Raw genomic sequence first — 21038 nt, forward strand, 5'->3', positions numbered from 1 at the left:
TTGGGCACATTTAAAAAAATGTTCATTGCGAAGTAGGGCGTAAATGTATAGGGTTTTTGTTTTGTTTTACAAATGGAACGCTGCCTACCAGTAGGTCTGCTGCTCCTTTGGTGCTATGATGAAAATTATTGTTCAAAACATAAAACAGAGATTCAGTTTTTTTTGGCTCACAACACTGCCAAAAGTGACTGACTGGCAGGAAGTCATTTAAAAGGTTATATTATGTTACTTTGTTTAGGTCAGAACAGAATGTACCGAATGAAGTGATAAACTGTCCTGATACTGGGTGTACAGTAGAGAAAGTACAGTACAGAGAGACATGATGTCTGGGCAATAAATAAACGCTCTTGGAGTGCAACTTGTTTCAGCTTTTTAATCATGGCTTTCACACTGAGATGCCCTTCTTATGTTCTGTTATGTGTGTGTGTGTGTGTGTGTGTGTGTGTGTGTGTGCGTGTGCGTGTGCGTGTGCGTGTGCGTGTGCGTGCGTGTGCGCGTGCGTGTGCGCGTGCGTGTGCGCGTGCGTCTACAGAGCCTGTGTGGTCCTTGGCGTCGTATTTGTGCTCTCCTCCATGTGCATCCTGGGAAAGGCCATCCACGACCTGTCAACCAAGATGCTACCTGAAGTGGTAAGAACCCGCACATGCACATGCACATGCACATGCACATGCACATGCACATGCACATGCACATGCACATGCACATGCACATGCACATGCACATGCACATGCACATGCACATGCACATGCTTCAATAATTTATTCTTGTCCAAATCAATATATTCACATGCACAAGCAAGCGAGATAAAATAGCTGGCTGTGCTGTTTTTCCTCAATTAGCCACTGTGCATACACATGCACGCACACACACACACACACACACACACACACACACACACACACACACACACACACACACACACACACACACACACACACACACACATTTAAAAACAATGTTTGAGAGGCCATTCTGTTCATGGTTCGTTAGGTATATACCTTTTACAGCCTTTTGTTCTACTTCCAGAAACGTCAAAAGCTTTATTGTACCCCTGTCAAACTAACACACATACACACACACACACACACACACATAGGCATGCAGGCGTGCGTGCGCGCGCACGCGCACACACACACACACACACACACACACACACACACACACACACACACACACACACACACACACACACACACACACACACACACACACACACACACACACACACACACACACACACACACACACACACACACACCTCATGGCTCCCCTGTGTTCTCTACCTTACTCTTTTGCACTCATCTCTTCCCCCCCCCCTCTCCCCCCTTCTATCTCTGTATAAAAGGTACAGACACCGAAGGTATGGACACAGAATACTTAGAAACAACAACGATACTGTAAATAAGTTAAATGGGTTCTCAGATTGAGAGTATAGTTGAATCCTAAAGACACCAGCAGTGTGTGTGTGTGTGTGTGTGTGTGTGTGTGTGTGTGTGTGTGTGTGTGTGTGTGTGTGTGTGTGTGTGTGTGTGTGTGTGTGTGTGTGTGTGTGTGTGTGTGTGTGTGTGTGTGTGGTGTGTGTGTGTCCGCAGTTCGTTGGATCGACCTGTATCGCGGCCGCCATTTTAGAGGAGGCACACTGCCATTCAAAGTGACTACTGGCCAATCACAGCGTGTTGACCACTGGCCAATCACAGCGTGTTGACCACTGGCCAATCACAGCGCGTTGACCACTGGCCAATCACAGCGCATTGACCACTGGCCAATCACAGCGCGTTGACCACTGGCCAATCACAGCGCGTCTAACTGACTAGTTTCTGCGTGGCTGCCTCTTAAAGCTGGGTTACGAAAAGACCAACCCCCTCCTGCCTCTGATTGGCCTACCGAACCATAGATATAGAAACCTAGATACCTCATTGGCCTCTGCAGTTCATTGGAGCGACTGGTATCTCATTACAAGGCTCTTCCGCAGGGCTACTTGACTACTGGCCAATCACAGCGCGTTGACTACTGGCCAATCACAGCGCGTCTAACTGACTAGTTGCTGCGCGGCTGCCTTTTAAGAAAAGACCCGCCCCACCTGCCTCTGATTGGCCTACCGAACGCCCCCCCCTTCTGTGACGCACACGGAAGTTTCCAGCTTGCCCTGCTGAAGCGGAAGGAAGTGGAAGCACGGCCGAGATACGCACGCCTCGGAGCCGAAGGAGGCGTCTACCTTTATATGGACTAGATGTTATAGATGACTATGTAGAGTAGAGGACAAGATATTATAGATGACTATGTGGAGCAGAGGACAGAGTCAGAGTCCATTTATCTCCAGAACCGTCCGACCGCCCGGACCGCCCGGATACTGGAGTATCGGTTGGATAGGTGGTTGTCCAGATCCACCGATCCGACTAATATGACCATATGGGCATATGACCATATAATGGGTTCATGGCCTATGATCATATATGGGCCTATACTGATGACATTATGTCCATATATGGGACACAGCCATACAGACAGGTACAATGGGAAAAAAGGGTATTGCTTAACCGTGCATTCCCAACTTGCATCGTTCCAGAATAGCACATAGAGATTCAGCACATTTATACATCCTGTAGACGTATAGATTCTCTAACAAGACCAGGAGACCTGGTTCTGCCAGACCCAGAATAAGTACTTTATAAGATCAGAGCACTACGTCACGGCTAAGCCGGACTTCACATGACGTGTCAGCCTGTGTCTATGCCCATGTACGGACGAAAGGGGGACAGACGTTTATGGCTGGGGCCTAAGGGCAAAGGGGGCATGCCCATGTATGGAGAAAACAGGTACAAAGCCTCATGTAGGCCGACCCCTTGGGTCTGGCAAAAAGGAATCTCACGACATCCATGTTTGTTTATATCCGGTTGCCATGGTTACCCAATATTTATTGCGGAGGTAATTGTGGAGCCGTGTGGAACTCCATATTTGGGCAAGACTGACGTCATATTTGATGAGGTCAGATTTCAGTCAGTTTGACTTAAAAGCTGATACAACTTCATATTCTGCTGTAATCACATCATAAACATTCCTCCATTGTAAAGACAGACATCACTGGTTGAAGACACCCCGGCCCCACTGCTGATACAGCCAAGGTTTAATTTAGTCAAGTTATAAGTTATTTTTACAATATTTCCAGTGTTTCACACTTTGGCTTTTATTCTCGTGTGTAGAAATGGCGTCCGCCAGCAGTCTGCTGTCTGAAGAGCACTTCCTGTGTTCTATCTGTATGGATGTGTTCACTGATCCAGTCGTCACTCCATGTGGACACAACTACTGCAAGACCTGTATCACACATTACTGGGATATTAATGATGTGTGTCGGTGTCCACTGTGTGCAAAGATCTTCAATAAGAGACCAGAAGTATCTGTCAATACTCTTATTTCTGAGATGGTTCATCAGTTCAGGAATCACAAATGCAAAGAAGAATATGAAGCAAAGACAGGGGCTGAAATCCAGCAGATGATCCAAGAGAGACAACTGAAGATTCAGGAGGTCAAACACTCAGTAGAGCTCAGCAGGAAAGATGCAGACACAGTGATAGCAGGCAATGTGCAGGTCTTCACTGCTCTGATCAGCTTTATTGATAGGAGCCAGGCTGAGCTCATTGACGTGATTGAAGAGGACCAGAAAACAACAGAGAAACAGGCTGAAGGCTTCATCAATGATCTGGAAAAGGAAATCACTCAGTTAGAGAAGTAAGCTCTGAGCTGAAGCAGCTCTCACACACTGAAGACCACCTCCACCTCCTCCAGAACTTCACATCCATCAACACCCCTCCACCCACCAAGGACTGGACAAAAGTCGACGTCAATCAGTCTTCATATGTGGGGACTGTGAAGAAGACTCTCAGTCAAGAGATGATGAAGCTGTATGATGCTGAGCTGAGGAGGATCCAACAATATGAAGTGGATGTGACTCTGGACCCTGATACAGCACATCCCGACCTCATCCTGTCTGAGGATAGAAAACAAGTGAGTGATGGAATAAAGATTGTCCCACACAACACATGGAGGAAAACAAAGCATCTCCTCAGGAAGGTTTTACTATGAGGTTCAGGTTATAGGGAAGACTGAATTGGATCTAGGAGTGGCCACAGAGTCCAGCATTGGCAAGGACAGGAACATCACACTGACCCCCAACCAGGGTTACTGGAGAATAACTTTGAGGAATGGAAATGAGTTCAAAGGCTGTTGCAATTTGGAGGAATAGAAATGAGTACAAGGCTCCTTCTGTCCTCTCTGTCCTCCTCCCTTTAAGAGAGAAGGTCCAGAAAGTGGGAGTGTTTGTGGATTATGAGGAGGGTCTGGTCTCCTTTTATGATGTGAAGGCCAGAGTTCATCTCTACTCTTTCACTGGCTGCACCTTCACTGAGAAGCTATATCCATACTTCGATCCCCTTTTTAATGATCGTGGTCGAAACTCTGCTCCTCTGATCATCTCTCCTGTCAGAGACGTGTCCTCCCAACTAAACTAAAGTAAACGTTTATTTATTTAAAGTACTAGTATTTATTTGAGTACTGTGGATAAAAAAAATACATAAAAACAGTATATGTAATGAATTAATGTGGTTATCATGCATTGTAACATTTATATTTGTTAAAGTGTGATATTATGAAACATAAATAGATAATTATCATAAAGTCTACAGGAAGGAATTCAGTGTGACCAGAAGCAGAGATAAAACACATCACTATGTCCAAAACTGATGCTTTTCAGGATCCAAATAAAAAAACAGCAAAAGTATCAAAAGTAGCAGATCTACAAGCTCAAAACGTGTTGTGTTGTGCCTCGCTTTGAGCTTGTAGATCTGCTGCTTTTGATACTTTTGTCTGAAGCTGTATACTATTATCAAGTAGGCCGTTAATTCATGAAAAGAACAGACATCATATAATTGGTCAATATTTTGGTTGATATTTCAACATGAAATTTCACAAAAAAAAATATATATATATATCATGGGGGAACCCTAAGAAAAAGCAGCATGGGGGGCAAGGTGGGCAGTCGGTAGCGCTGTCGCCTCACAGCTAGAAGGTCCTGGGTTCAATTCCCGCAGGGGACGCTGTGGGCGCTGGGGCGTGTTCTCTCCTTCGCGTCATCAGTGCCAATACCCTAGGTGGGGTTGGCGAAAGGGCCTTTCTTTTTTTTCTTTTTTTTTATCCCGCGATTTTTGTAACCCATTTTTTTCACCCGGTGCCAATTTCCTAAGTGATCCTGGGCGCTACACCAGCCCTACACCAGCACTACACCAGTCCCCCACCGTAGGGAGGCCAGGGCCGAGCTCATGCTTACTTCAATGCATGAGAGCCAACTGACCTTCTTGTCACCTGACAGGGGGGAGTTTCCCTGGTTGGACGTAGCGCGTGGAAGGAACACGTTATTCCAACCAGTTCCCTTCCCCTCCATTTGGACATGCCCTCAGCCCTCCACTTCCGGTGGTGTGCCTATGTTTTCATTCCCACTAACAACATTTCTCCACGGAACACTAACACCATTTCTCCCAAAGAACGTGGATCGTTTTGGTTATAAGCCCACTTGTTTCTATGATGAAAGAACAAGTTAAAATGTTACTAACTTTCTGTAGTTTTGTCGGCTCCGAGGACTCTATCGTTAAATGAGTTTCGGTTTGTTTCCAGTGGGAAGCGAGCGCCACAGATGTAAATCCCGCCCACTACATTTGATTGGGAAAAGCGCGGCCTGCTTCCTGATCTGAAGGCACGCCCACTTGTAAGCTAACACGCACATGTTCTGAACGGGGCTATACCGACAGATTCAGTAGCGCAGCTCTGAATCTGTTCTTGAGAGATTATGTTATGTGCAAAAAAAACAAAGCTGGCGTTAACAACTTTGTTAACCCATTAAGACCTGGAACTGTGTCATTTTTAGATTTGAGCTACAAAGCTTTATTTTACACTTTGGCTATTCAAAAATAGCAGATCTACAAGCTCATAGCGCGGCACCGAGTGCCGCGCTACGAGCTTGTAGATCTGCTATTTTAGAAAAATCGTGAAAATTTGTGCAAATCTTTGAATATATTATATATATTTAATATATTAAAGCGAATATTTTTAACTCAAATCTTTGCTTCTGGGGGGTCCCTGGAACAAAATATTTTGATGGGGGTCCGCGGCCAAATACATATCATTTTGGGGGTCCTTGACATGAAAAAGTTTGAGCACCGCTGATATAGAAACATACGTTTTTCAGAAAACTGTTGGGATTTAGGAGACATGTAGAATCGGCTTCAGGTCTTAAAGGGTAACTCCTTTACGTCACTAATGTGGGATCCGTGTGTAAAATTGGCTTATTTTATGACACTCATCCCCTGGAACATTCTGATCTGGATCTTTCTGTTGCTAGGGATTCAGTCCACACACCTCTCATCCTCATGCTGTCTTGGTTGTGCCCTTCTTGTCCGTTAAGTCAGTGCTGGATGCTCACGGTCATTTTGTGAAGGGCTCTAATCCTACAGTATCTGTCCAGTTCACTAGACCATAGCACTGCATCTTATGTTTATTTTTTATATTTTTCATTTATTGGCTTCTATCTACAGTACTGTGTCTATCCTCACATTCCGTTTTGACTCTCATTTGCTTTACTTTCTTTCTTTTCCTCTATCTAATTCTGGATTCGCATCATTCAGCTTCTCCAGTGTTACATTTAAGCTGGGTTTACACACGCACGCACGCACGTACGTACGCACGTACGCACGCACGCGCGCGCGCACACACACACACACACACACACACACACACACACACACACACACACACACACAGACACACACACACACACACAAACACACACACACACAGACCTATATCTCCTTCTAGCTGTCAGGCTGTCAGCCGTCCGTCCGTCCGTCCGTCTGTCTGTCTGAATGAATGTCTGTCTGTCTGAATGAATGTCTGTCTGAATGAATGTCTGTCTGAATGAATGTCTGAATGTCTTCACTTGTCTTATGTTATGCAATCTCCACGACTTCTCAGTTTCTCTCATTAACTCACTCACCTGCTTGTTTGCTATGTCAGACACGCGAACGGCCTACCTCTTGCTCTAAATAACTCCTGAAACCCTGCAATATTAGGCGATTCCGTGGTGTTCAAAAATAAGCATTGGACTTTTAGTTCCAACATCATGAGATTGAATCTCGAGCGAGTCGCCATGCCGAACGTTGCGAAGTCCGCCACAGCCGACTCAGCACCGCTCGACCTACGTCCGATAGGGACTTAATCATAAATTGGCAGTGGCAACCGTGCCAGCGCCGTGGTTAGTGCTATCCGCCTGGAATGTGACGAAGTAACTAGGGGCGTCACCAAGTTACAGCAACCCGGTGGGAAAGGGACGGTCGCGTCAGACACACTCTCTTTCTTTGTCTTTATGTCAGTCTATCATGTTGCTGTTCCCATCCCCCTTATACTATTTCTGTCTGTCTATCATCATGAATTGCACCCTTCAGCCCCCCTCCCCCCTCTTGCGTTCTGGGCTTGTCGCCAGAGACAGAATAGTTCACTGAGGTCTTCATCAAACAGCAGTCACAGGTGATTCATCATACAAGTGTCAGGTGACCTGTGTCACGTGTGTGTGTGTGTGTGTGTGTGTGTGTGTGTGTGTGTGTGTGTGTGTGTGTGTGTGTGTGTGTGTGTGTGTGTGTGTGTGTGTGTGTGTGTGTGTGTGTGTGTGTGTGTGTGTGTGTGTGTGTGTGTGTGTGTGTGTGTGTGTGTGTAAAAGCCTCTGTAACTGGCCTAGTTGAACATAAAGCTCATTTCATTACGCAACTATCAGTCAAATCTCTGGTGTCTACCTGTGGTAGTTTTTCATGTTCATATAAATTATATATATTGAGACCATTGCTTTTGAGGAGATTTTTCTTTCGAGGGAACTGGTTTGTAAAACACAGGCTATACAGTACCAGCAGTAATGCACAGTTATTTCTAACTCTCAAGAGTTAAATTAACAAGGATCTTACGTGTTGAACATGATTATCCCCAATTGTCTTGAATTTCTCAAATTCATTGATTGACTATGATAAATGGACACTCACACAGTTTTGGAGATTCTCCGGTGTAATTGTCTAACCTGTCTGTCTCCTGTAAGAGTGAAGTGAGACAGACGCAGAGGAGAGAAGGGGGAAGCACAATGTTGAATTCTGATTCCTGTCACGTCCCTGGATTGCTGCTCTCATGGCAAGCTGTCTGTGCCTGGTGCCTGATTAAAAAGCCAACGGCTCAGATTGGCTTCCCCAGCCGCTGCGTGGGTGGGGGGACAGGGCACTGTGCACACATGAAAACACAAACACACACACACACACACACACACACACACACACACACACACACACACACACACACACACACACAGAGAAGCATGCAGACACTCATGCATGCACACGCTCGTACACAGACACAGACATGGACATGCCAATTCACAGGCCCATTGATGTGCACCTACGCACAGAGACACACATAAAACCAATCGCATGGAAGCACTCAAGGAGCCGCACGCACACCCTCTCTCTCTCTCTCTCTCTCTCTCTCTCTCTCTCTCTCTCTCTCTCTCTCTCTCTCTCTCTCTGTCGTACCGTGTCTCTTTCTCACTCTCCGTTTGTCACGCTGTGTCAGGTCAGGGAGGGTAGGCCGGGTATCATTCAGGTATTTTCAATACCGATACCAATATCATGACTTTGATACGGTTTCCTGAATATAAGATGTACAGATCACCGGATGTGTATCTGTATATACATCCAATGAGGATGATACAATGTCCCACAATGCAACAGCACATCCCAGACGTCGACCATGGACATTTCCCTTTGGGCTCGACCTACTTCCAAGAGTAGGTCTCTCGAACTGAATTTCAACAGACCCTTTATGATCTTGTTCAAGTTAGCGGCACCAAGTATGTACACTACTGCTGTCCACTGTTAGGCAAAGGCTGAATGACCCATTCTGGGAGAAGCTGTGCAGAAGGTGGTGTTCTCAGCCAGCAGTTGTGTGTGTGTGTGCGTGCGTGCGTGCGTGCGTGCGTGCGTGCGTGCGTGCGTGCGTGCGTGCGTGGTAGTTGTTGGCCTCCAAATACAAACAAAACTTTGTCTCGATGATGGTGGCAGAGTGACATCGTGAATGAGGTGCAGCAATGACTTTGGACTGATTAAGCCATTAAGACCGGTAACGCATCTGCGTTATTTTAGATTTCTTTTGGCTATTCAAAAATAGCAGATATACAAGCTCATAGCGCGGTACATGAGCTTGTAGATCTGCTATTTTAGAAAAATCATGACAATTTGTGCAAATATTTGAATATTAAAGCGAACATTTGTAACTAAAATCTTTGCTTCTGGGGGGTCCCTGGAACAAAATATTTTGAGATAGGGGGTCCGTGGCGATGCGTTCCCGGATTAATTGGGTTAAAGACCATACTATTAGAGTAAATGGTGCATTTATATAGCGCTTTTATCCAAAGCGCTTTACATAGATTGTGCATTGCATTCACCCATTCATACACCAATGGCGGAGGAAACCATGCAAGACACCAACCTGCTCATCGGGAGCAATAAGGGGTTCAGTGTCTTGCTCAAGGACACTTTGACACTAACTCTGAGGAAAACCCCAGCCCGGGATCGAACTGGGAACCTTGCTGTTTACAGTTCACTCTACCTGGCCACTCTACCCCTGAGCCACTGCCACCCCTAGAGTGTTATCCAACTTGTTGTGATTGATGATTCCAGTGAGGTTGGTTCATGCCTTCCCCAGGATACAGGCTGAGTGGCCCCACCTTGCCTCTGGAACAGTCCCAGTAATCCTGGGCTTGAACCATCTGTGGGTGTCAGCGTCAAATCAAATGCATAAAGCACGTTACAGTACTTTCAGTAGCCTGTAAGCCCCCCAAATGTGGATGATATAGACGTGCACCTCAATTTGAACCCTGTCCATGGGTTTGTCCATGATACTTTGGGGCAATTTCAAGATTTCAAGATTGCATGTTCAACTGTGTTTGAGTTGAGTTTCATAGCATTCCTGAGATATAGACTGCATGGTCAAAAACATTTGTTTAAAAAAACCTGGTATTTGTTTCATATTTCAGCTTTAGATTGTGCCTTTGTCTGGAACGAAGAATGCCCTTTCCCCAAGACTCTGTCTATCCTTTCTTTTTTCTCCCTCTCCCCTGTCTCTCTGGCTCAGGCCAATTAAAACCAATAGTGAGGTGGACTGGGGATGGATAGGTCTTCTGCTGAGTCTCTGCGTGGTTTAGGTTAAAATTACTGTGCACTGAACAGTACTGTATGTGACCTTCCCATCACATAATGGGTCTCTCTCTGACCTTGGGATGTTCTTTCTTTCTTTCTTTCTTTCTCTCTCTCCCTCCCCCTTCCTTCCTTCCTTTCCTAATTTGTAAAATTGTTTCGAAAGGTGCTTTATAAATAAAATGTACTTACAGTGGTAGCCAGTTGAGATCATCACGTTGGGTACCCACTAGATCAGTACCTGTCAGGTACCCATCAAAGCCACACCCCTCTGGAGGTGTGGTTTTGCCTTGGAGGGAGGAGTTTAGCATTATTTTTTTCCCCACCGTGCAATACAGTAAGTGGACAGTAGATGGCAGGGCCGAGCAACTATTGGTTGTTGTTTACCTACAAGTCTACTTTTGTACTGTAGAAGCCTACTATAGCAGTAATTATACTTTAAATAGTGTAATTTCTATGAGGTGTCCATAACACCATACAGACAATTTAGGCTATTCTAAACCAAGTCCTATTTGCACTGCATTTTTTCTTGTTAAAGAGACAATTTAAAAAACACGTGTGTGTAAAGGGTTTACACACACATTTCACACACATTTCAATTTGTATTTAAAGTGAAATATCCCTTTAACTATATTCTACAGTTTAACCCAGTGATTCTCAACCTTTTTCATTTCAATTTCATTACAGTATGTATTCTCATATCTATTGCTTTATTTAGGCATTTTGTATCACAATATATATCTTTACTTTTAATAATAATAATAATAAGGGTAATAATAATAATAATAATAATACTCAAAATGTATATACTGTAGGGCTGAAGTGGTTAGTGTGTTCTGTAACACACACTGTAACACACTGTCATTGTAGTGGAGTAAAAGTACAATATTTTCCTCTGAGATGTAGTGGAGTAGAAGTAAAAGTATTGAATATTGAAAATACTCCAGTAAAGTAAAAGTACCTCAAAGTTGTACTTAAGCACAGTACTTAGTAAATGTACTTATAGTTACTTTCCAACACTGGGGGGCTACTCATTAGTCAGTCAGTGGCCTGGTGGTTAAGGCTGTAGGCCATTGATATTGGGATCCGAGTTCGATTCCAGGATGAAGCAACATTTGCAATTTAGCATTTGTGCAATTTAATGTCTGTCATTTTAGATTTCTTTGGCTATTCAAACATAGCAACTCAAACTACAAGCTCATAGTGTGCCACACTATGACTTTTTGAAAAACAATCTGAAAATGTGTGCAAATCTTTGAATCTATATACACATTATAAAATCAAATCTTTGCTTCTGGGGGTCCCTGGAACAAGAGATGGGGGGTCCCCCACTGTTCACTGAACTCACTGTCTGTTTGACTGTGAGGAGGTGTCGTAGCCAAACAGGTTATGTTAATTATCGTAGCACAGAGCCTGTTGCCTAATCTCTCTACAAGTTGGGCATTTAGCAGACGCTCTTAATACAGAGAGATTTACAGTAAGCAAGGTAAACACGAGGTAATACATCTAATGCATAGAAATAATAATCTAGGATCTCTCTCTCTCTCTCTCTCTCTTCTAACAGCGAATAATAAAGTGTTTATTGTGAAGATTTATTAACCCAACTCAGTTTTATTTGTGGGAGAATTCGATTAAGGAGGATTCACAGTTAATTGTAGATCCTCAGTTTAACAGTCGGGGTTCGGTTCCAGCGTAAGACAACGATTGTAATTTAGCCTTCTTTAGCTTTTGCAAAGTAGAAATACTCTGTTACAAGTAAAAATCAGGAAATAAAAATACATACTTGAGTTAAAGTACAAAATCAAAATGTACTTAAAGTAGAAAGTAGGCCGAAACTAGCAGATCTACAAGCTCACTATGTGTCGCATAGCGACGCATTGTGAGCTTGTACTGTAGATCGCCTATTTTCAAATGGCTGAAATGTATATAGGGCTGAAGTGGTTAATGTATGTTTTGTGATAATAATCAAAATCACTAGGAAAGCATCCTAATGGAGGCAATTTGTCAATGTTTTGTCAACATGTATTCCTTTACATGTGTTCACATGCATTACATGCAAACACTATATATATCTTTTCTTTTAATAATAATAATGGCTCAAAATATATGGCTGAAGTGGTTAGTGTGTTCTGTGATTTTAATCAAAATCTAAGTGACTAGTAACCAAAGTTTTCAAATAATTGAGGAAGAGGGAGAGGGAGGGAGAGAGAAAGAGGGAGAGAGAGAGGGGGGGAGAGAGAGAGGGCGCAAGACAGAGAGAAACACCTATTGAGGTAGCGGGGGGAGGGGGAGGTTTAACTATCACAAGTAGAAATACTCTGTTACAAGTAAAAGTTAGGAAATCAAAATGTATTTAGTGTGTGTGTGTGTGTGTGTGTGTGTGTGTGTGTGTGTGTGTGTGTGTGTGTGTGTGTGTGTGTGTGTGTGTGTGTGTGTGTGTGTGTGTGTGTGTGTGTGTGTGTGTGTGTGTGTGTGCATCAACTGCTCAGCTCTCTCATTGATGTCTCTCTCTCCCCCTCCCCCTCTCTATCTTTCTCTCTCTCTCTCTCTCTCTCTCTCTCTGTCTCTCTGTCTCTGTCTCTGTCTCTCTCTGTCTCTGTCTCTCTCTCTGATGCGCATTGACTGAAAGCAGTGATTTGACCCTGGAACTCTTGGAGTTAAATTAACACTGATAAATAAGAGTGACGTTTTAACAGTTAACAGTATAAACTCTCAATGAAGAAGATAGATGATGCCGATATTATACAGTTTAGACTGATGATAGTTTCTTGGTTATATATCATATCAATATCAATCAATATCAATATATATGTATATATATTTTTAAAAGATTTGTATACATTTTATACATTTGAAAAGTTGTGAAATGGGACATTCTACATAATGAGTACTTTCTGCTTTTGGTACTTTAAGTACATTTTGATACCAATACTTTTGTACTTTACTCAAGTACATTTTTATTTCCTCACTTTTACTTGTAACGGAGTATTTCTACTTTGCAAAAGCTAAAAAAGGCTAAATTGAAATTATCGCCTTATGTTGGAATTGAACCCCAACTATTAAACTGCGGGTCCACGGCCTGGACCATCAGGCCATTGAGAATGCACTCTTAATAGGTGAAAGGATCTTGTACATCTGTCATTTTTTTTATTGTGTAGGAAAGTAACTAAGTACATTTACGCAAGTACTGTACTTAAGTACAATAATTATTTTGAGGTACTTTTACTTTACTGGAGTATTTAATACTTTTACTTCTACTCCACTACATCTCAGAGGAAAATATTGTACTTTTACTCCACTACAATTAAATGAAAACTTTTGGTTACTACTAGTTACTTTGTAGATTTTGATTACAATTACAAAACACACAAACCACTTCAGCCCTAAATATATTTCAGCCGATTGAAAATAGCAGATCTACAAGCTCACAGTGAGTTTGTAGATTGTAGATAAATGTGGAAGGAGATACAGTCACTGTGTTGCTGCTCAGTGTGAACGCGCCACCCTGTGGCTGAATGGCCACACTACATGTTGAAATTAGATAAAATACATCTAGGGGGCATGTCTGTGAATCTGGGGGGCGTGTCTGAGAATCTGGGGGTGTGGCCGAAAAAGGTACCTGGGGGTGAAAAAGGTACTGGTTTGAAAATGGTGAAGAAACCAACTGGCTACCACTGTACTTACTTAATTCCTTCCTTCTTACTTTCTTCCTTCTTATGTTTCTTTCTTTCTTTCTTTCTTTCTTTCTTTCTTTCTTTCTCCAGCTATATATACAATGTTTTGTCGAGCATTTCTCCGTGCAAAAACAGTAAATGCTCTAAAACAGATATTTCCAGACCTTGTTGTGTAACGCACACCTACAGTAGGACAACATGTCTTGTTGTTTACAATTTTCACTGTTATATTCCTTAGGTGTATTACTTTGCATGATTTCGTGGCTTATTTCTTTATTAACCCACTGTATACTTTACTTTTTCCTCTCCTCTCTCTATCTCTGACTCTGTATGTCTTGTCTGTCTCTGTCTGTATCTCTCTCTCTCTCTCTCTCTCTCTCTCTCTCTCTCTCTCTCTCTCTCTCTCTCTGTCTCTCTCTCTCTCTCTCTCTGTCTCTCTCTCTCTCTCTCTAGGATGATTTTCTTTTCAGTGTGTCCATAGTGAGTGGCATCATATGTATTGTGCTGGCCATTGTAAAGTTTTTGCTGGGGCGAGTGTTGACCAGCCGGGCACTCATTACGGATGGTAAGATACACACATGCACGCTCACACATGCACGCTCACACACACACGCACGCACGCACACACAATATTTTCATCTCCCTCACAATGACACCTCCTATTCCCAACATAACTGTCTGAGGGTGTGTGTGCCTGTGCCTGTGCGCACACATAGAAGTACAGGTAAGTGCACTTTTACACACACATACTGTTCATCACAGACACATGTACGCATTCATGAACACACACACACACACACACACACACACACACACACACACACACACACACACACACACACACACACACACACACACACATACACATACACATACACATACACATACACATACACGCACATGCACATACACATACACGCTAAACATACCTTCAGGTCTCCAAACACACACTGCACCAATCCAATAAACCTGAGATAGCTCTTCTTCATTGGATTGATTTCCCTCAGGAATGTACACTGACTGTAGGCAAAACCCTCTTATTGTGCGCTTTCACAACACAACATAGAAAATAAAGCTTTATAAAATGTAAAGTGACCATAGGCCTAAAATGCTAGGTGTGTAACTTTTAGAAATATATCATACTTTAACCTGTCACAAATAACGTATTGTGTAGCCCTGTTATTCAAACTATTCTCCACATAACAAACACACACACACACACACACACACACACACACACACACACACACACACACACACACACACACACACACACACACACACACACACACACACACACACACACACACACACACACACACAGATGTTACATATTTGTACATTTTACTGTGTTGTAGCGTTTAACTCCCTGGTTGGTGGTACTATGGGGTTCTCCATCCTGATCAGTGCTGAGGTCTTTAAGCACCATCCTAATATCTGGTACCTGGATGGAACCTTCGGAGTTCTCATTGGACTCATCATCCTGGGCTACGGTATCAAGTAAGACACACACATTCACATACACACCTACTGTATAGTGCAGTGATTCCCAACCTAAATAATTGGCAAAACACTAAGATTTCACTAATAATATAACTGTAATTGTTTTTTTCTTTAAAACCTTGAAAAGTGTGTTTTCGTAGTGACACCAATTGTAACAGAGAGAGGTCCTCTGTTACTTATGTTTGAGATAACCCTCATGACCTCATCATTGACTGATGAGCACAGCACATTTGCACTTTTAGTATTTTGCACAGTTCACCTTGCAGTGCAATATGGAGAGAGTGCAATATGTTTGTAGTGTGAGGTTTTATTGTTGAGGTTGATTGAATGCTTAACAGTACATGTTTGTTGCCAGCATGATTGGGCTGGACCATATCAGGATAACAGAGGGGGGTTATGACGTGATGTGTGTTTGCAGTTGCTAATATTTATGTTGTAGTATAGCGTGGATAAATAATAATTTTTGGTGTAGTTCATGGAGTTTTAATAGATGTTATGAGAGTTCATGTTATCTGTATTTATGTATGTGTATTATCCGGTAATCTACCCCTTGACATGGTTGAGTCCAAACTAATTGCCTCCAGCTGAGTATAAAAGGCTGCCAGACACAAATACACTCAATTGGTGGTAGGATGAGAGCTGGACACCACCATGGCATTTGGGTGGAGAGCTTTCTATGTGTTCATGTATTGTTGGTGAACAATCAGATTAAATACACCTTTTTGGTTGCACCCTATCAAGGCTTCTGTACTCCAACTGCAAGTCGGGCATTCTCACACCAATATATATATAAGAACTTAAAGTACCTTGGTTTGAATGATCCAAGCCGGAACACAGTCGATTGATCATTCAAATAAACATGGTCTGAAAATGCAGGCTGACCACTTAACACAGCCATTCACTTTACTTTACTTTATTAGTTTATTTAGACAGGACAGATCATATCACTGAACAGTACATAATAATGCATATTATGGCACAGATTTTGACCTTCAAGGAGTCAAAGGTTCACTTATAATGGTAAAACGACATGCTCTCCGTGTTTATCTGTGGTGCTTTTTTTTTGTTGATTACTCTCCCTCTCGATTATCATTGAAGTCTTTCACAGAGGGACGTCTATTACTATAATGCAAAATAACATTGACAATGACTACACAAACATAAATCAAAGCAGGCCTATTTGCAGTGTCTCCCTACAGTTCACAAACAGCCCTTTACAGGTAAAGGCGTTGTGCCTCTGGCGTTTCATCCTAGTCCCAGTCTCCCAGTAAAAAATCACTACTGCATACCTGATTAGCTCTCAGAGTTAAATTAACATTGATTTCACAATATAAATTGGCCCCAGAGATAGAAATGCCATTAAATGGGGGTCCGTAGCCTAATGCATGTCAAACTGGGTGTCCTTGAAATTAAAATAGTTGAGAATCACTGCTAGAACCGGGGGTCCCTGGCGTATCTTTTCAAATGGGGGTCCGCAGGCTAATAAGTGTCAAGTTGGGGGTCCTTGACATGAAAAAGTTTGAGAACCACTGCATTAGACCACGGACCTCCATTTGATGCAACTTTTGTATCTGGTACCTCAATTTACACTGCAAAATCTTAACCAGTGCTTTCCATCGCCTAGGCAGCTTATAAGCCAGATCAGGTACAGTTGAATAATCGAGAAGCATGTTTTTTTTCATATCGACAGGGGGGTTTTTTTCTTCTTTTTTTATAGTTGACTAAATCGATTAGTCTGATTAACCGTTTAAGCACTATCCATTAGCTATTTTTTTACATTTTGAATGAAATATTTTTTTTAATTAAAATTGATCATCGATTTCAATAATTGATTAAATTAATTATTTCGAATAACTGTTGCATCCCTTGTTTATTCCACCATTTCTTCTTCTTGAGCTTTTGTTTTCCGTCCCTCCAGACTTCTGATGGACATGGTGCCTCGTGTGAGACAAACCAGGAACTACGAACGCTTTGAGTGAGACACCTTGGAACACGTGTATGATGACAAGGGGAACGAAGACACACACACACACACATACACACACACACACACACACACACACACACACACACACACACACACACACACACACACACACACACACACACACACACACACACACACACACACACACACACACACACACACATACACATGACATCCTCCCTGTACCCTGCCCTACCTGTTCTTGTCTTACATACACATTTCAATTCCATCTACTGTAGGCATTATGAATTCACAAGCACATCCCACACACACACACACACACACACACACACACACACACACACACACACACACACACACACACACACACACACACACACACACACACACACACACACACACACACGTGTAATACTATGATGTATATATTGTACATAGTACATACATACAGTACACACACACACACACACACACACACACACACACACACACACACACACACACACACACACACACACACACACACACACACACACACACACACACACACACACACACGAGCAGGCACTCAGACACATTCAGACAATCATACACACACACACACACGCACACGCACACGCACACACACACTGTGAGGGAAAAAATCAAAACGAAAGACCTCATCCCGTTGTCTTGTACGTATGTCAAAAGCCACAAAACATCAGTCAAGCTTTTTGCCGGTTCTTCATCCACCCTTCTCAGCTGTCCCTTGAACGCGCCTTGTCAGTTCATCACACCACCACACCACCACACATGCAGTGGAAAAAGATGCAAAACGGACATAGAGAAGAGCAAAGAGGACACAGAGTGGCCACAGTGGCTTGACCCCCGTCCACACCATGAGGAGCTCTGTGTTCGTTTCAGCCAAAGACGCAGCGCTGACACTGCTGGTATGGAAGAGACTCCTCAAGACTATTAATGCATCTGCACTAAGCTGTAGTACCTTACATCCTCCTAAAAAAAAGGTACAGAGATTTGCCAAAATGTGGGGTGTGTGTGCACAGTAAACTCCTCAGTGTTCATTTATCCATTTGTAAAACATTTCAACTCTTGGTGACCAGAGAATGCCAGACACGAACGCACAGCGGAGAATAGATCACAGCTCAATGCTCAGCCCGTTGAAAACAATTCAAAACATACGCTGCACTCAGGAAAACACGGCTAGGTGGACACAGCTCCCATTCTACTATACTGCTCTGTGCGAGGTCCAGCCTATACCCACAGACTGAAGAGAGAGAGAGAGAGAGAGAGAGAGAGAGAGAGAGAGAGAGAGAGAGAGAGAGAGAGATAGAGATAGATGTTGGTATCAGACCAGGTATTGACATGCGTATCGGACCAGGTATTGACATGCGTATCATTACATTACATTACAGCCATTTAGCAGACTACTAATCACCAGAAGTCTTAAGTGCATTCTCTTCTAAAACAAGCAACTATAAGAGTATACCTAGCGCTAAGGTAAAAGTGCAATATATCAGCTACCTACTTTCATCATGGAGAGGAGAGGAGATATTACACACGTGTCTGCTTACTGGCTTCAAAGGACCATACCGGTGGGCTGGCATGTTTAGCCCATAGACTACAACTCATGGTATACTTGACACTGATCCTTTTTCCAAAACATACCACAGTTTGTTCAATTTCCAGTAAACTCACCACTTGTGAACAAACAATAACATGCATTGATGCCGTATGATTCTTTAAAATGACCTTTAGAAGAAGGAAAACATAGATGACAGTAAGAGCAGAAGAGGGCTGAGAGAAAATAACATATAGTTCTCCTGAGTCAGCACAACACAGCTTGCAGTGCACATGGTGAAGAGACCTTGAGCTGACTGCATGGGACCTTTATTAACAGAGAGAGAGACACAGTAAAAACCCTCAGTGTTAACTAAACTCTGAGCGTGTACAATTTGGTTCCATTTGCACACGCTCAGAGTTACAAATGGATGAATTACTACTGGACTTTACTGTGTAGAAGATCATTTCCTTTTCAGGAGCTAAAGACCTAAGCACACACAGAGGAAGTCATTTGACTTGTTTATATTGAATTGCATATTTGTATGCAATGTGCCTAACTAAGCAGATGTTAATGACATGGTCCCAGCAACCATACCTGTAGTTTCTTACTGAATGAGTGATGAGTGATGGATAATGGTAAAATGTGGATTCTATGTGTTTGACTTATCTGACTTTATGTCAGTTTGTCAGTGCCATATTGTACATTTTAGATTGACATGTTTGTTTTGTTTGTTTTGTTTTGTGTGTTTTTGTTTACAGTCAGACCATTGTCAATTATTTATTGGAATCTATTCAGGTCCTTTGGGCACCTGCTTAAACAATGAATAGCAGATAGTGGGTCAGGCAATACCAATCAATCGTTGAACGGCAATTAGATCCATAATAATACATTCCTCCAGGTACAGTATGTTTAAAAGAATAGCCTTACTCTTGGTCAAATTATATATATTCACGTCATGATTCTGTTTCATGGGCTGTAACGTTTAGATGAAACCACACTGCATCATATAGAAGAGTATTTCTCGTAAACAAAGTTTAAATTCATGTGCAATTCATTTTAATTGTGTTTTTTTGTTCCATTGTTGTGCACTCAATGGGAACTTTGTGATGTGTCCATTGATCTTTTCTGCATACTTGACTTGACACTGCACAAACTGGGCTGAAGTTGGAAAAACTGAAGAGAATACATTAAGCACAATGACAAAGTCAGTCGTATTATGCCATAGCATATCATCACAGCTCAATGAGACAATTCAAAATGTGCTTTTCCTCCATGTCAAGCCATTATTTATGTTTCATAGGTGTATCGAAGGTCATGTAAATACCATCCACATAAAGTGTACATATGTTTATTACGCTGTTTGGGTACAGTAGTAGCAACAGACGCATACTGTAGGTAGTCATAGTCTGTAAGTATTAGGCCTTTTGAAGTCAGGAATTTGTAGTTCAATTTAAAGTACAGGATGGTCAGTGTTACATAGATTAAAAAAACATTACTCTATAGCTTATAGACGTTTTACAGATTATTATAGACTACTGTTAGTTGAAATGAAAAGAGAAGTCTCACTGTAAGTCTTTACACTGTAAGTTGTATATATATCTTGAGAGTGGATGTAGGCATTTATTTCAGCCTGCTGTCCAAAACGTATTAAATGGATAGTTCAATGAAATTTGTTTCATATATTTTCTCACAATGCACATGGAGGTTATTGCTATTGTTGTAGGAGGTGATGTATGTGGGATGGAGGGGGGCAGGGATGCGTCCCCTTCTTAACAAATATGATGAATGTCCCACTTGAGTGAACCCAGTGTGGTACACCGAGATTCTGCAGATTTTCCTCCCAAACAAACATTTCACGAATTAGTTCCCCATCTCTGGTTGGAAGTGAACTGACGATGTCTTCTAGTTAGGGAATTTTTGCCGAAATCTTTAGCCATCTGCAAACACCTCTCAATTAGTTCCAACCCAAATCCCCAAGGAAAAATTGTGGGAGCCAATCAAAATTCCCTGGGAGGACCTCGGCAAAAAAATGGAAAAATGATTGCCCAATATCATCTTCTGAGATATAGCTCCAACTCATG

The 21038-nt window shown here is 42.5% G+C and overlaps 1 protein-coding gene and 1 pseudogene across 2 annotated transcripts in view; both read left to right on the forward strand.

The window, feature by feature from the left end:
- The window catches only part of tmem163a (transmembrane protein 163a), a gene marked incomplete at both ends in the record, with an annotated part of 108204 nt that extends 90777 nt beyond the window's left edge, over positions 1 to 17427 (forward strand). Inside the window, 4 exons of the mRNA XM_080456920.1 lie at positions 533 to 629; positions 14399 to 14510; positions 15304 to 15445; positions 17367 to 17427. Coding sequence (XP_080313046.1) covers positions 533 to 629; positions 14399 to 14510; positions 15304 to 15445; positions 17367 to 17427 — 412 coding nt within the window. The remainder of the gene's footprint in view (positions 1 to 532; positions 630 to 14398; positions 14511 to 15303; positions 15446 to 17366) is intronic.
- Positions 3419 to 4240, forward strand: LOC308105772 (E3 ubiquitin-protein ligase TRIM7-like; annotated as a pseudogene). The gene is made up of 2 exons: positions 3419 to 4002; positions 4088 to 4240. The product of its transcript is annotated as an E3 ubiquitin-protein ligase TRIM7-like (transcript).
- Positions 17428 to 21038: the final 3611 nt, after the last annotated feature.

This window comes from Gymnoscopelus braueri (genome assembly GCF_963280865.1).
Source record: "Gymnoscopelus braueri genome assembly, chromosome: 18".
Taxonomy (NCBI): domain Eukaryota; kingdom Metazoa; phylum Chordata; class Actinopteri; order Myctophiformes; family Myctophidae; genus Gymnoscopelus; species Gymnoscopelus braueri.